The following is a 16,993-nucleotide window of genomic DNA, read 5'->3' as shown; positions in this document are numbered from 1 at the left end:
AATCACCATTTCTTTCTTTCCTCCCCCTGTCATCTTCCCTCCAGGAGTTCACTCCTAGTGACAGAGCGAGTTTTGTTGATGATGCCTTTGCTCTGGCAAGGTAGGTGTTTGATAAATTTAGCATGCTTCAAATAATTCCTAATAATGTACATTTTCCCTGCTTATCATTTAAAAGGGCCCTATCCAGTATGTGTATAATTCTATCTAGACTGTAAATTCCTTATGGGCAGGTAACATGTCTACCAATCTGTAACATCATACTCTCCCAACTGCTTAGTATAGTATATGGGGCTCACAGTCTTAATCCCCTTTTTACAGATGAGGGAACTGAAACATAGTGAAGTGAAGTGACTTGCCTAAGGTCACACAGCAGACATGTGGTGAAGTCAGGTCTAGAACCCAGGTCCTTCTGACTCTTAGGCCTGTACTGTATTCACTACGTCATGCTGCTTCCCAAATCATAACAAATCATATCTACCGGGAAGCCACCCCAACACATATGTATTTATTCCCACCTTTAATAATAATGTTGGTATTTGTTAAGCGCTTACTATGTGCCGAGCACTGTTCTAAGCGCTGGGGTAGACATAGGGGAATCAGGTTGTCCCACGTGGGGCTCACAGTCTTAATCCCCATTTTACAGATGAGGCCCAGAGAAGTGAAGTGACTTGCCCACAGTCACACAGCTGACAAGTGACCGAGCCGGGATTCGAACTCATGACCTCTGACTCTAAAGCCCGTGCTCTTTCCACTGAGCCACGCTGCTTCTCGAACCTAGGCATTTAATTTGTACATTCGATTCTTTCACCTTTGCATATTTGTCCCACTCCCTAACTGATCTGTCTTCTTACTCCGGCTCCCGGTATTTGTAAATGTTTTCTCTGTCTATCTTCCCCATAAGATATAACCTCCTTGTGATGTCTTTTCTTTCTGTTGCATTTTCCAAAGTGCTTACGATAGTGTGCTGTACTTAGGAAATAATTCATTCATTCATTCACTAGTATTTATTGAGCACTAACTATGTGCAGAGCACTGTACTAAGCGCTTGGAATGTACAATTCAGCAACAGATAGAGACAATCCCTGCCCATTGACGGGCTTGCGGTCTAATCGGGGGAGACAGACAAAAACAATAGCAATAAATGGAATCAAGGGGATGTACATCTCATTAAAACAATTAGCAATAAATGGAGTCAAGGGGATGTACTTCTCATTAACAAAATAAATAGGGTAATAAAAATATATACAAATGAGCGGACCAGCACAGTGCTGAGGGGAGGGGAAGGGAGAGGGAGAGGAACAGAGGGAAAGGGGGGAAAAGGGGGCTTAGCTGAGGGGAGGTGAAGGGGGGACAGAGAGGCAGCAGAGGGAACAGAGGGAAAAGGGCAAGCTCTGTCTGGGAAGGCCTCTTCCCATTACTACCAATTCTACTTCCATTACTAAAATTATTTCTACTATTACTTCTATTAAAACAAACAGTGATCTTCCCAGGACCGGTTACCAAATCAATCCATCAAAAATATTTATTGAGCACCTACTGTGTGCAAAGCATGGTACTAAGCACTTGGAAGAGTGCAATATAATTAATGTATATGATCTTTGCCATCAAGGAACTAGCAATCTGGGGAGACAGACCCTAAATTATATTACAGAAGCAGTGTGCCTTAGTGGATAGACCATCGGGCCTGGAAGTCAGAAGTCCCCGGGTTCTAATCCTGGCTCCGCTACTTGTCTGCTGGACCTTGGGCAAGTCATTTTACTTCTCTGGGCCTCAGTTACCTCATCTATAAAATGGGGATTAAGAGTGTGAGCCCCATGTGGAACAGGGACCGTGTCCAGCCTGATTAACCTGTATCTACACCAGTGCTTAGAAAGGTGCTGGGTACGTCATAAGTGCGTAACAGGTACCATTTCTATTATTATTATTATTACAGATAAGAGGAAGTATTAAAGACATGAGCATATGTGCTAAGGAGTGTTAAGTGCTTAGATGGCACTGATAGGGGAGTTGGAGGAAGAACCGCAATAAACTGAAAGGGTTTTCTATAGTGACTCAGCAATCTCCAGAGAATAGCTAAGGCCCTGGGAGAATCTGATTTCTTTTTTTACCTGACTGGCAGAGGGCTCCTCGAGCTGATTCCTGAGATGTAAATCTATTCAGAAAGATTCTTCTGCCTGTACAATTTAGATCTCCTCCTCAGATAATAGACTACCTCCTTCAGAACTGTTCTAGGGTAATGCACATCTTGAGCGTGTAATAAAACCCCTTCAGAACTTTCTTTGAAAAGCATCCCCTGTGCATCTTCAATAATCTTTTTCCAAGTTTATTATCTTGGCCATTTGAAATAACAAGGCACAATAATAACCTCAGTACTTTAACTCTGGCTCCGACACAATGCAGATAGTTCTTTTTGCTTTGGGATAAAGCTGAAGAGCTCTTGGGAGGCTTTAGCTGAGTAGCTGTGTATAAAGAAGCACATTGAGGCAAATGGAAAGATTTTTCCTCCATTTACTCAGCTCCTTGGTCATAGCCCCATAACATTTTAAAGGGCTGAGTGATGCTGGTGTTCAGAAAACCCAAGCCTTGAAGAAGACTGAGTCTGGAGGCCCTAAAGGAGGGCGTTAGTTTTCTGCCTCTCATCTCACTGAGCTATTCCACCACCGTAGAAGGGAAGTAGTGACAGCAACAGACAGGACAAGTTACATTTCCCATCTTGCCTGTCACGTCGAGGACCCAGAGAGAAAATGCAGGTCCCCGGTTTCCAAAGGTTCAACACTCAAAGGAAAAAAAAAGACTGAAGTTTGAAAATACGGTATCAGATTCTCCATTAATATTTATACTAGATCGGGTACAGGGTCATATGGAATAGGAAGATGGAAAATAAAACCAGAAAGTGTATGCTGTTCCATTTAGGATCATATCTACCAACTCTTTTGTATCGTACTCTCCCAAGCACTTAGTACAGTGGTCTGCATACAGTCAGCACTCAGTCATGGGTTCGAATCCTGTATGTCACTTGTCAGCTGTGTGACTGTGGGCAAACCACTTAACTTCTCTGTGCCTCAGTTACCTCATCTGTAAAATGGGCATTAAGATTGTGAGCCTCACCTGGGACAACCTGATGACCCTGTATCTACCCCAGTGCTTAGAACAGTGCTCTGCACACAGTAGGCGCTTCACAAATACCAACAGTATTATTATTGAATACCTTTGACAGCATGACCTACTGGCAAGATGACAGTCTTGGGAGTCGGTGGATGTGGGTTCTAATCCCGGCTCCGTCACTTGTCTGCTGTGTGACCTTGGGCAAGTCACTTCACTTCTCTGTACCTCAGGTACTCTGTAAAATGGGGATTAATATAATAATTATAGAACTTGTTTATGCTTACTATGTGCCGAGCACTGTTCTAAGTGCTGGGGTAGATACGGATTAATCAGGTTGGACACAGGTCCCTGTCCCAAATTGGGCTCACTTTTAATTCCCATTTTTTACAGATGAGGTAACTGAGGCCCAGAGAAGTGAAGTGACTTGCCCAAGGTCACACAGCAGACAAGTGGTGGAGCCAGAATTGGAACCCATGACCATCTGACTCCCAGACCCCTGCTCTATCCATTACACCATGCTGCTTCTTATTAAGATTGTGAATCCCATATGGGACAGGGACTGTGTCCAACCTGATTACCTCATATCTACCCCAGTGCTTAGAACCGTGCTTTGCACATAGTAAGCACTTAACAAATACAATTATTATTATTGCTACTCTAAATTGCTGAGGTCAATTCTCCTCTATGCACAGTAGGGAGGGTAAAGGGCAATCATAATACTAAAGACATAAAGTTGACAGCTGTCTAGACTGAAATCTCCAAGTGGGCAAGCACTGTGTCTACCATCGCTGTTTTATTGTATTCTCCCAAACACTTAGGACATTGCTCTGCCCACGGTAAGTGCTCATTAAGTACCACTGATTTTTTGACTGATTGACTGATTTATATAGACTATAGCTTTCTAGGCTGTAAGTTCCTTGCGGGCAGGGAACGTGGCTACCAACTCTGTTGCATTGAACTCTCACAAGTGCTAAGTACAGTGTTCTCCATATAGTAAGAGCTCAATAAATACTGTTGATTAATAAGGACATCCAAAGGAGGATTACAGTTTCTTCTCCAGCCTAAGGTTCCCTCCCACGACCACTGTCCTCATACACCGCTCTGGGGCCTAGTTATGCCAAGGACCTATTGTACTTTCTTGAGTGCTTAGTAGAGTGCTCTGAACGACAGTACATATGGATTGATTAATCGATTCACCCAGAGGCAGGCACATTTGAGCCTTGGGACAACAACTTTAATCATGTGGACCTGGGTTCTAATCCCAGCTCCTCCATATATTTGCTGTGTGACCTTAGGCAAGGCACTTCACTTCTCTGTGCCTCAGTTCCTTCATCTGCAAAGTGGGGATTCGGTACCTGTTCTCCCTCCAACTTAGACAGTGAGCCCCCTATAGGACCTGATAATCTTGTATCTACCCCAGAGCGTAGTAAAGTGCTTGGCACATAGTAAGCACTTAACAGATGCCACAATCATTATTAATAGTAATAATAATAATTCTTAGTAGTAATGTCCAATTTTGATTTTGATGCCCCACCCAGATAATTCTTAGAGGTTTTTGGGGGTTTTTTTCCCAAATCTTAATGTCAGACTAGACCTTCAGAGGTCATTTGGTCTCGCCTCAACCTCCACACCTATCGCAGACAGATGAATGTGGGTTCTCTTCAAAGATCTCCAGGAAAGATTTTCACAACCTCCCAAACTGATCAATATTCCCACGCAAGAATGAAGCAGTCCCTCATGGGTAGCTAAGTCTTCCTGCTGCAAAGTCAGCTCATTTTCTCTTCTCTTCTCAAAAGAGAAGGGGAAGAGCTGTTTAATAATAACTTTTCAGCTACTTAAGAAAGGGTGGAGATAAGGCCACAGTGTCATAGGAGTAGCTTCCCCATCTATCAGGACTGTCACGGGTCTATGATAAAATTAGATTAGATTGAGGGGATTCTTCATCTGCAAAACTATGCTATTTGCTCCCCTGCCCCATAATAGTTCAGAATATCAGCTCTATGGGGCCTAATACTATCCCCATATCTGAACCCACTTAAAGCTGTTTAAAGTAAGAAACTGTGAATAAGGCTGAAAGATGAACCAAGTATTTAATTCTTCTAATTGCATCTTGTTAAAGTGGTTGGGGAACCAAGATGACAAAAATGTCTCAGAAAATATCCTTAGAAGTTACCAAAAGCAAGGCCAAACCTAGTCTTTCCCACTTAAAAGTAGAACAAACTTTCTTCAGGCTGAAAAAATCGAATTGAACACAATACCTTTCTTATGGCAGAGATTCATTGGAGCACCCATTTCCTTTATAAACTACAATCAGTCTAATCAGACCTGAGGCCCCTCAATCCTCAGCTATTATTTTGTTATGTTAGGGCTAATCAATCAATCAATCAGTCAATCATATTTATTGAGTACTTACTGTTTGCAGACCACTATACTAAGTGCTTGAGAGAGTTGCAATGCAATGCAATACAACAGAGTTGGTAGATAGGTTTCCTGCCCTTAGTGAGCTTCTAAACAAGACACCTAGGCCCTACCAAATAACATGAGGAAATATCCTGATCCATTCTGATCCTAGATTAGGTGTCTGTGGAAGGTTCTGGATATTGTTTTTGAAAAGGATTATACATCTAAAAAATTTTCAGTGATTTCCCAGTGAGGAAAACTTCATTTTTTAAAATTGCATATTTCAAAGGGTATTTATCAGCAAGGTTCAAAATTTCTGGGGCAAAAACATCCCTCTGCTTTTACTTCCATTCATTCAGTCATATTCATTGAGTGCTTACTGTGTGCAGGGCACTGTACTAAGCACTTGGGAGAGCACGATATAACAATAAACGGAAATATTCCCTGCCCACAACAAACTTTCAGACTAGAGGGGGAGGCAGACATTAGTAGAAATAAATAAATTATGCTAGACCTAATCAATCAGTCATATTTATTGAGCACTTACTGTATGCAGAGCACTGTACTAAATGCTTAAGAGAATATAATACAACAGAGTTGGTAGATTTGTTCCCTGCCCACAGTGAGCTAACAGTCAAGAGACTTAAGCCCTTCCAAAAAGCAAGAAAAAACATCCTGAGCCATTCTGCCCTTGGATTTGGTGTCGGAGAAGGTTCTGGATATTGTTTTTGAAAAGGATTATGCTTCAAAAGATTTTTGATTAATTTCCTATTGAGGAAAACATCATTTTCTGAAACTCTGTATTCCAAAGAGTACTGATCAGAAAGCTTCAAAATTTCTGGGGCCAAATTATCCATCTACTTTCACCTCAGAGGAACCTCTAGAAGAATGCTTGGCCTTTCTTAGGAGAATTCAATGGTCTCCGTTCAGTGGATAGTCATTGAGCCCTAATAAAGCACTGGATCTCATAGGGTCATTAATGTTTGCTTAAATGGGTTTTTTTGGTAATTAATTCAATGTCAAAGCTGCCTCAAGGTATAGAATTGTTTAGGTTTAAAATATATCACTCACATGGTGATTGGGGAGATTTTACATTGGGGTAGAAATTAAGTTTCAATCTGATGCATTTCAAAATTCAGGCATTTATTTTCACTTTTGTTTGAATGATTTCCATACAGTGTCTGCTTGGCAAAGAAGGAGCATGGCTTAGTGAATACACCATGGGCCTGGGAGTCAGCAAGACCTGGATTCTAATTCTGGCTCTGTCACTTGCCCATTGTGTGACCTTGGGCAAATCACTTAACTTCTCTGTGCCTCATTTGCCTTACCTATAAAATGGGGATTAAGGCTGTAAACCCCATGTTGGACAGGGACTGTGTCCAATCCGATTAACTTGTATCTACCACAGAGCTTGGAGCAGTGCTTGGCACATAGCAAGTGCCTAACAAGTACCATAATTATTATTAAATAATTCTTCAGTAATAATTCTGATTTCCAGCCTTTGCAAAGTACACCAAATGGCTCAGTGAACACATACTATATTACGGGTATCCATAGGCGCACACTGCCATGTTATGACAACCTGACTTAGCTGAGAGTATTGGATCCCAGCATCAATCCAGAACTTAAAACCCTCCATATCCTAAAGTGAGAACTCAATATTAGAACAGGAAGAATGGCTACCACAAGGAATAAGTAAAAGAGTCGACCACCCACAGAACAGGGAAAAAGAAAATCCCAGGATAACGATATTTACAACTGTCAAAACTCACCCATGCTGGGCAGCAGCGGCATGGGAGAGAGTCGAGGGTGGAGACTCAAGTTTACTGCACAGAAAGCAGCAATGGTAAACCACTTTCGTATTTTACCAAGAAAACTCTGTGGATCCACCACCAGAATGATTGCAAATGGAGAGCGGGGCATTCTGGGAGAGATGTGTCCATGATGTCGCTATGGGTCGGAAACGACTCTACAGCATAAGACAAGACCAACCTTTCCAAACTCCAAAATCAGGCAAAAGTGGAGATACCGAGAGATAATCGCACAAATATTGCTATATCAACTTAATTTAACCCAAACTCGTAGGTCAACCTCAAGTCCATTTGGTAACAAAAATCTTAATTTTTCTAAATCAATTTTCTTCATGCTTTTTAGGGGCATTTTCCTGTTTCTTTAAATGACCTGGAGAAAGGGAAATTGTGAGAGGAACTAGGATAAATGAGACAAAATCATAAAAACCTATAATCTACTGATACTGAAGATACTCATTGCAACTTTTATAAACCATTGTCAGTGGTTGTAAATATGTTTTCATTGTTATTTTCTTTGCTAATATTCTTCACTCATCACAATACAGTAGAGAAAGTCCTTTTCATTCATCACAAGATTTGGTTAGAGTGATTTCTTTTAAAGGGCATTTGCTAAGTTCTCTGTTTCCTCCTCACTGATGAATGCACGCTAGTCTAATATATCATCGTTAGCCTAAAAGGATTTGACAGTTTTGCAGCCATCCAGACAGGATACTGAGCTACACTCAATAAATGTCTTTGCTGAACATTTTCCTATAATTACTGATGAAAGGAACCAGGATTTCTAGGACATGCAGTATTTCTCCACAATGGGCATATTCCACCAAATGAAAACTGATTTGTTTTAATGGTATTTGTTAAGAGCTTACTATGTGCCAGGCACTCTTCTAAGCACTGGGCTAGATACAAAGTAATCATTCATTCAATAGTATTTATTGAGCGCTTACTATGTGCAGAGCACTGTACTAAGCGCTTGGGATGAACAAGTCGGCAACAGATAGAGACAGTCCCTGCCGTTTGACGGGCTTACAGTCTAATCGGGGGAGACGGACAGACAAGAACAATGGCGCTAAACAGCGTCAAGGGGAAGAACATCTCATAAAAACAATGGCAACTAAATAGAATCAAGGCGATGTACAATTCATTAACAAAATAAATAGGGTAACGAAAATATATACAGTTGAGTGGACGGGTACAGTGCTGTGGGGAGGGGAAGGGAGAGGTGGAGGAGCAGAGGGAAAAGGGGAAAATGAGGCTTTAGCTGCGGAGAGGTAAAGGGGGAATGGCAGAGGGAGTAGAGGGGGAAGAGGAGCTCAGTCTGGGAAGGCCTCTTGGAGGAGGTGATTTTTAAGTAAGGTTTTGAAGAGGGAAAGAGAATCAGTTTGGCGGAGGTGAGGAGGGAGGGCGTTCCAGGACCGCGGGAGGACGTGACCCAGGGGTCGACGGCAGGATAGGCGAGACCGAGGGACGGCGAGGAGGTGGGCGGCAGAGGAGCGGAGCGTGCGGGGTGGGCGGTAGAAAGAGAGAAGGGAGGAGAGGTAGGAAGGGGCAAGGTGATGGAGAGCCTTGAAGCCTAGAGTGAGGAGTTTTTGTTTGGAGCGGAGGTCGATAGGCAACCACTGGAGTTGTTTAAGAAGGGGAGTGACATGCCCAGATCGTTTCTGCAGGAAGATGAGCCGGGCAGCGGAGTGAAGAATAGACCGGAGCGGGGCGAGAGAGGAGGAAGGGAGGTCAGAGAGAAGGCCGACACGGTAGTCTAGCCGGGATATAACGAGAGCCCGTAATAGTAAGGTAGCCGTTTGGGTGGAGAGGAAAGGGCGGATCTTGGCGATATTGTAGAGGTGAAACCGGCGGGTCTCGGTAACGGATAGGATGTGTGGGGTGAACGAGAGGGACGAGTCAAGGATGACACCGAGATCGCGGGCCTGAGAGACGGGAAGGATGGTCGTGCCATCCACGGTGATAGAGAAGTCTGGGAGAGGACCGGGTTTGGGAGGGAAGATGAGCTCAGTCTTGCTCATGTTGAGTTTTAGGTGGCGGGCCGACATCCAGGTGGAGACGTCCCGGAGGCTGGAGGAGATGCGAGCCTGAAGGGAGGGGGAGAGGACAGGGGCGGAGATGTAGATCTGCGTGTCATCTGCGTAGAGATGGTAGTCAAAGCCGTGAGAGCGGATGAGTTCACCGAGGGAGTGAGTGTAATCAGATTGGACACAGTCCATTTCCCACAGTCCTCAGTCTTAATCCCCATTTTATTATTAATAATAAGAATAATGGTATTTGTTAAACACTTATTATGTGCCAAACACTGTTCTAAGCACTGGGGTAGATACAGGGTAATCAGGTTGTCCCACAAAGGGCTCATAGTCTTCATCCCCATTTGACAGATAAGGTAACTGAGGCACAGAGAAGTTAAGTGACTTGCCCAAGGTCGCACAGAAGGCAAGTGGTAGAGCTGGGATTAGACCCCAAGCTTGTTCTAATAGGGAAGCAAAGTGGCCTTATTAGAAACACCATGGGCCTGGAAGTCGGAGAACCTGGGCTCTATTCCCAGATCTGCCACATACCTGCTGTGACCTTGGGCAAATCACTTAATTTCCCTATTCCTCATCTGCAAAATGGGATTCTCCCTCCTACCTGGTCTGTGAGCCCCATGTAGGACCTGATTTTCTTGTATCTAACCCCAGTATTTAGTACAGCGCTTGGCACATAGTAAATAATAATAATAATAACAATAGTATTAATAATCGCTTTGCTTTTCATTCTTCAGGGGTAAACTTTTGAGTTACAGTGTTGCTCTCAACCTGACTAAATATCTGCAGAGTGAAGAAGATTATTTACCCTGGCACAGAGTCATTGCTTCGATATCCTACCTCACCAGCATGCTAGAAGATGACAAAGATGTCTATCCCCGGCTGGAGGTGATGACACTGATGATATGTGATTTAATGGGAAATGAAGCTGAAATCTGAAGAACTTAGTGGGTTTTCTGGGAGTCTGTGGGCTGCGGATGGCCTCTAAAGCTAAAAAGAAGTGGAGGGTTAGTGATGTTTCTTAGTCAAGTGGTCATTGTGCAGTTGCAGAATGTTTGCAGCAGGTATCATGACAACAAATGATTGCCACCCAAGGAAGGGCAGAGTGAAGGAGGAGAGAAAGAGAAGATCTAGCAAGTCCCATGGGAACTTCTACATCTTTTTAGGACCTAACTTCTAAACCTAACTCTGCCACTTACTTGCTATGTGATCTTGAGCAAGTCACTTAATTCCTCAATTGCCTCAGTTCCTTCATCTGCAAAATGGGGATTCAATACCAGTTGCATGTATATATCACCCCAGTGCTCAGTACAGTGCCTTGTACTTAGTAAGCACTTAATTGCATAAATATTGTTATTCAGCACATAGTCAATCGTATTTACTGAGCAATGACTGGGTGCAGAGCACTGTATTAAGCACTTGAGAGAGTACAATACAATAATATAACAGACACATTCTCTGCCCACAACAAGCTTATAGTCTAGAGGGGGAGTCAGACATTAATATCAATAAATAAATTACGGGTAGATACTGTGTGCAGAGTACTGAATTAAACACATGAAAAAGTATAATACAACAGAGTTGATAGACGCTATACCTGCCTACAAAGAGATGAGCCTCACATGAGACAGGGACTGTGTCCAACCCGATTTGCTTGTATCCATCCCAGCACTCAGTACAGTGCCTGGCACATAGTAAGCACTTAAATACCATAATCGTTATTATTATTATAAGATTGGCTCTAACAGAGCCATTATTTATGAATCATTTTTCTTCCAAAAGAGCTCTAGAAGCTTTCAAACAGAAATCCATTCATATCTAAGCATCCTTGGAAAGACAGAGGTCAGAAGTATACTAAGAACAAATTTACTAAGAAGCAGCAAGGCAGTATGGCCAAGTGGAAAAAGCACAGGACTAGGAGGCCAGAATCTTGGGTTCGATTCCCACCTCTGCCTGCTGTATGACCTTGGGCAAATCACCTAGCCTCTTGGTGCTTCAGTTTTCTCATCTGTAAAATGGGGATTTAATATCTGTTCTCCCTCCCCTTTAGACTGAGTGCCCCATGTGGGACAGAGACTGTGTCCAGCCTGATTATCTTGTATCTTCCCCAGTGCTTGGCACACAATAAACACTTAGCAAATATAATCATTCTTATCAAGTGGTAAGTTGCTCATTTCAAAATGGTGCTTTCATTTCAGAAATACTTCAAGGAGCAAGTGAAACCCATTGCCGACCGCCTGGGATGGGAAGATAGAGGATCACATCTGAATAAGTTAGTCCTTGTCTTTCTTTAATTAACACTGGATCAGAGTCTCCATCCGAGAAGCCAAGATGCCAAAAAGCGAAAACAATGATCTGTCCCCCTCTGTGGCTTAGAAGAGGTGTAATTGGAGCATCCCCATTTTACTTTCAATCACCTGGAGTGGGCTCTTCAGTGACTTTGAAGGTTGTTCCGAAAGACTTACTTCCTTCCCAGCCTCACCGCCCTGTCATAAAAAGCCTAGCTTTTCTGGAGAACCTTTTCTCTCTCTTGTTGTTTTGAAGGGTAGATTTGGGCTGGTGGGTTGTTTTTTTTCCTGAACTGGTTCAATATGGAAATAACAGTTCTCTCCTGACCCTTAGATGTCTATTTAGAGCTAGCCCCTTTATGAGGTCCCAAAAGAGCATAATTCCCATTAAGGGGGTCTCTATTTTTTTGGTCTAACTTGAAGGTGTGGGTAATGTCATGGATTAGGTCCCTGATCTACCAAGCAGCGTGGCCTAGTGGAAAGAACATGGGTATAGGAGTCAAAGGATCTGGATTCTAATCCCAGCTCCGTCACTTGCCTGCTGTGTGACCTTGGGCAAATCACTTCACTTCTCTGGGCCTCGGTTACCTCATCTGCAAATGGGGATTGAGATTGTGAGCCCCATGTGGAACAGGGACTGTGTCCAACCTGATTTGCTTGTATCCACCCCATTGCTTAGTACAGGTCCTGGCACACAGTAAATGCTCAATCAATACCATAATTATTATTATCATGACGGAAGTCTGTTTTCTCTTCTCCTTTTAAGGCTCCTTCGGGCATCAGTCCTAGGCCTCGCATGCAAGATGGGCGATGAAGAAGCTTTGCAAAATGCTTCTAGCTTATTTGAGAAGTGGCTCACAGGTATAAGGTAAAGGTTCACAGCTTTCTATTCCTTGAAGACTGGGCCTGATAAAACAGAGGAATTCTAACAGGTCTTTTTTGTTTGTTTGTTTGCTTTCTCAGCCAACCCGTAAATCTCCGGCTCCTGGTTTATCGTTATGGCATGCAGAATAGTGGCAATGAAACATCCTGGAACTACATGCTTGAGAAATACAAGCAAACTACATTAGCTCAAGAAAAAGAAAAGCTGCTTTATGGGCTAGCATCAGTGAAGAATGTTACCCTTTTGTCAAGGTGGTTGGAGGTTTAAATTGTGCTTTCTAAGTAATAGTAGAAATAATTGGGCTATTTGTTAAGTGCTTACTGTATGCCAGGCACAGGAATAATAATGGTGGTATTTGTTAAGCGCTTACTATGTGCAAAGCACTGTTCTAAGCACTGGAGGAATACAAGGTGATCGGGTTGTCCCACGTGGGGCTCACAGTTTTAATCCCCATTTTACAGATGAGGTAACTGAGGCCCAGAGAAGTTAAGTGACTTGCCCACACACAGCTGACAAGCTGCAGAGCCGTTATTAGAACCCATGACCTCTGACTCCCAAGCCCGGGCTCTTTCCACTGAGCCACGCTACTATGCACTGGCAATTGGGTTGGACACAGTCCCTGTCCCACATAGGGTTCAAAGTCTTAATCCCCATTTTACAGATGAGGGAAATGAGGCACAGAGAAATTAAGTGATTTGCCCAAGGCCATGCAGCAGACAAGTGGCAGGAGCCAGGATTAGAACCCACATCCTTCAGATTCCCAGGGCCATGCTCTATCCATTAGGCCATGCAGCTTCTCAAGCAGCATGAAGATGACTGCCACTTTCTCCACCAAGAATCAGTTTCTTTTTCTTTTATTGTTCAGCCAGAGGAAATGGCCATCCTCTGACCAGGGAGAGACTCCCCTTTTTCCCCTCTCTGTTCATACTTGCTCATTTCCTCTCTTTCTGGAATTCTCAGCCTGCTCTGAGAACCCAAATGGTGCTGAGAATGGGGCTTAGGATAGATGTGTGATGGAGGGATAAAGAGAAGCTATAACATCTGGGTATCACAGCAACATAGCGTTGGAGCATTCCAGATGCTCCAGAGCTGTGTCGCTCATGGCTCTGTCCCCCACCACCTCTGGAGATCACTCCAGACCAAATAAATGGCTGCTCTAAGGTTGTGGAGGTGGATTGGAGTGGGAAGAGGCCATGGCAGGAAGTCAACAGGCAGAGCATTCGGGGCCTAGGGTTCTAGAGTAAATACGAAGAACAATAATAAAAATAATAATGCTTATTGCCAAGCATTGGGGTAGATACAACATAATGAGGGACAGTGAGTATTTTACATGGTGCTCACAATCTAGATGGGAATGCAGGTACTTTTTTAAATGGGATTTGTGGAGCATTGTTAAGCATTTATTATGTGTCCAACACTGTTCTAAGCACTGGGATGGATACACGTTACTCAGGTTGAATGCAGTCCCTGTCTAAGTACAAGGGAGAGGTACCTTGTCTCCATTTTACACATATAAGGGAACGGATGCCAGAGAGGATAAGTGACCTGTCCAAGGTAAAGCACCAAGCCAGTGTCAGAGTAGGATTAGAATCCAGCTCTTCTGACTCCAATTCTTCTGCTCTTCCCAGGGGGCTACTGCAACTTCCCCAGTCCCAAAGCAGCAATACCTCCCAACAGGAATCTCAAACAAAACTAGCGTGTCTCTGAAGGTCATGGTGACGTCACTTGAGGACTGTATCACTGGCAAAAGACAGAATCATCTTCTCTCTCCGAGGGCTTTAAGTACAAGGTGAATGTAAATGCCCATTTTGCAAATGATTTCTCTTTGACTTCTTCCAGGTACCTGGATTACCTCACCGACACCAGCATTATTAAAAGTCAAGATGTGTTTACAGTCATTCGGTATATCTCATATAACACCTACGGCAAGGTTATGGCTTGGGATTGGGTGCGACTCAATTGGGACTACCTGGTCAAAAGGTGAGACAAGGAGGACTCCAATCTGAGCTTGGTGTCTTGCTGAGCTCTTGTTAACATCTATTATTATTATATTCTTTTTATTATATTTGTTAAGCACTTACAATGTCAATCACTGTTTTACACACTGGGGTAGCTACACTCCACTTGTCAAAAAAACTCACTTGCAAATATTAAGTATTTCTCATGAGAACCTGTAAGCTCCTTGTAGGCAAGAAACGGGTCTACCAAATCTGTTACACTGTACTCTCCCAAGCGCTTAGTACAGTGCTCTGTACACAATAAGCATTTAATAAATACCATTGATTGATTCAGGCTGTTCTCTCCAGATCTCCTCTAATGTGGGGGTTGAGTTTCTTAAGAGCCTCACATTAAGGAAATCATGCATTATAGTACTCACCGTATCTGATGTTATGCTCATATGCACAACTGTTCATTCCAGCACCCTGTCACTCTGGATCTAGACAGGTGAATGTTCTAGAAAGAACGTTCTCTAATTCTGTAGTCACAGTCTATCCCAAATGTTGGTGGGAACATGCATTCTTGCATGCATTTCCCTGCTTTTTTAAAAAAGGGAAAAACACCATCTTCTTTTGTGTACTCTGACAACACTCACAATAGCTAAGAGCCCAAATGCCAAGTTGAAAGGCCAAGTGTGTTTGGCAAGCACCTTCTCAATAATAATAATAATGGTATTTGTTAAGTGCTTACTGTGTGCCAAGCACTATTCTTGGGGTAGATACAAGGTTATCAGGTTGTCCCACTTGGGGCTCACAGTCTTAATCCCCACTTTACAGATGAGGTACCTGAGGCACAGAGAAGTTATGTGACTTGCCCAAACTCACACAGCTGACAAGTGGCAGAGATGGGATTAGAACCCACGACTTCTGACTCCCAAGCCCGTGCTCTTTCCACTAAGCCATGCTGCTTCTACATAGTCAGTCCATTACCCAAACCATACTGAAGTTGTAAGAAATTTGTAATAACGGTAATCAATCAGTCGATCAGGGATGTTTATTCATTGTTTACCATGTGTAAAGCACTGTATGAAGTGCTTGGGGGAGTACTCTACAATAGAGTAGATAGCCCCCATCCAAAATCACAAAGAATTTACAGACGAGACTAGCATCATGGGCCAATCAGGAAGCTTCCGCCATGGTTCTTTCCAGCCCCTGCCCTCTCTAACATCTCTGTGAAGCATTTTGTGTCCTCTAGCGGCAGCCCCATCTATTTTCATTGGAGATGTATCAGCTTCCTTGAGTTTCACAGCGTGTCCTAAGTCCCCTCACTAGTTAAAGCCCTCTAAGACTGATTACTTCCTTTTGTTAGTGCCACAAAGTTTTTAGCTGAAACCACAATGTTGAATTATCCCACTTTAACACTTTAGAGGACAGATAAAGTGAAGGAAAATCACTCATGTGACTCTCTTTTCAGATATACGCTCAACGACAGAAACTTGGGCCGCATAATAACCATAGCAGAACCATTCAACACCGAAGTCCAGCTCTGGCAGGTAGGAAACTGAAACCTCCCCGGTGGTCGGAGCCAGGGGAGGAAAGGGAGAAAGAACATTGACATCGACCCCTCTGCCCATACCGCTGTTGCCCAGCTGAGCACCCTGGAACTAAAAATAGTTCTGCGCTCACAGGCTCGGTGTCCTACCACAGTCTCAGATGCCTCTAAGCTACTTTAGGTAATAATAATTATTATTACTGTTGTTGTCGTTGAATCTGTTAAGCATTTACTATGTGCCAGGCACTGTCCTAAGTACTTGGGTGGATACATGGAAATCAGAGTTGGACACAGTCCCTTTCCCCCACTGGGCTCACAGTCTTAATCCCCATTTTAGAGATGAGGTAACTGAGGCACAGAGAAGTTAAATGACTTGCCCCAAGCCACATAGCAGACAAATGGCACAGCCAGGATTAGAACGCATGACCTCTGACTGCCAGGCCCATGCTTTATCCACTACACCATGCTGCTTTCTTATGAAGGACAAGAAGAATAACCAAGGGGGAAAGCATGGGAGATAAAGAGTCAACACAGGGTTTGAGCAGGCTACCCAGCAAGCTACCAACTCTTCTATGGTCCTAAGATTTCTGTTTCAATCAGCATGGAAGAACACATTTAACAAAGAGCCGAACCTCCTTCTTATGGTATTTTTTAAGTGCTTACTAATGTATCAGACCCTGAACTAAGCACTAAGGTAGATAAGCTAATCAGGTTGGTCACAATCCATGTCCCAGATGGGGCTCACGTTCATATCGCAGTTTTACAAATGACGGCAACTAAGGCACAGAAAAGTGAAATGAATTGCTCAAGGTCACACAGCAGACAAGTGGCGGAGTCAGGATTAGAACGTAGGTCCTTCTGACTTCCATGTTCCTGTAACCAAATAAGAGCCAATCCATGTTCGAATCTCTGGCTTCCCCAGTCAACTTTGTGGATCTACTCATTAACCACCATTCACCTAGCTTTGCAGATGGTTTCATTTCATTCTTC

The 16,993-nt window shown here is 43.3% G+C and overlaps 1 protein-coding gene across 1 annotated transcript in view; it reads left to right on the top strand.

The window, feature by feature from the left end:
- Nucleotides 1-16,993, top strand: part of LOC100075062 (glutamyl aminopeptidase) — a 76,761-nt gene that overhangs the window by 58,763 nt on the left and 1,005 nt on the right. Inside the window, exons 13-19 of the mRNA XM_001506563.5 lie at nt 45-100; nt 10,081-10,231; nt 11,542-11,615; nt 12,398-12,499; nt 12,595-12,765; nt 14,354-14,494; nt 15,926-16,004. Coding sequence (XP_001506613.3) covers nt 45-100; nt 10,081-10,231; nt 11,542-11,615; nt 12,398-12,499; nt 12,595-12,765; nt 14,354-14,494; nt 15,926-16,004 — 774 coding nt within the window. The remainder of the gene's footprint in view (nt 1-44; nt 101-10,080; nt 10,232-11,541; nt 11,616-12,397; nt 12,500-12,594; nt 12,766-14,353; nt 14,495-15,925; nt 16,005-16,993) is intronic.

This window comes from Ornithorhynchus anatinus, chromosome 12 (genome assembly GCF_004115215.2).
Source record: "Ornithorhynchus anatinus isolate Pmale09 chromosome 12, mOrnAna1.pri.v4, whole genome shotgun sequence".
NCBI lineage: Eukaryota > Metazoa > Chordata > Mammalia > Monotremata > Ornithorhynchidae > Ornithorhynchus > Ornithorhynchus anatinus.
The sequence above is the reverse complement of the archived record's forward strand: the minus strand, read 5'-3'. Positions and strand labels throughout refer to the sequence as shown.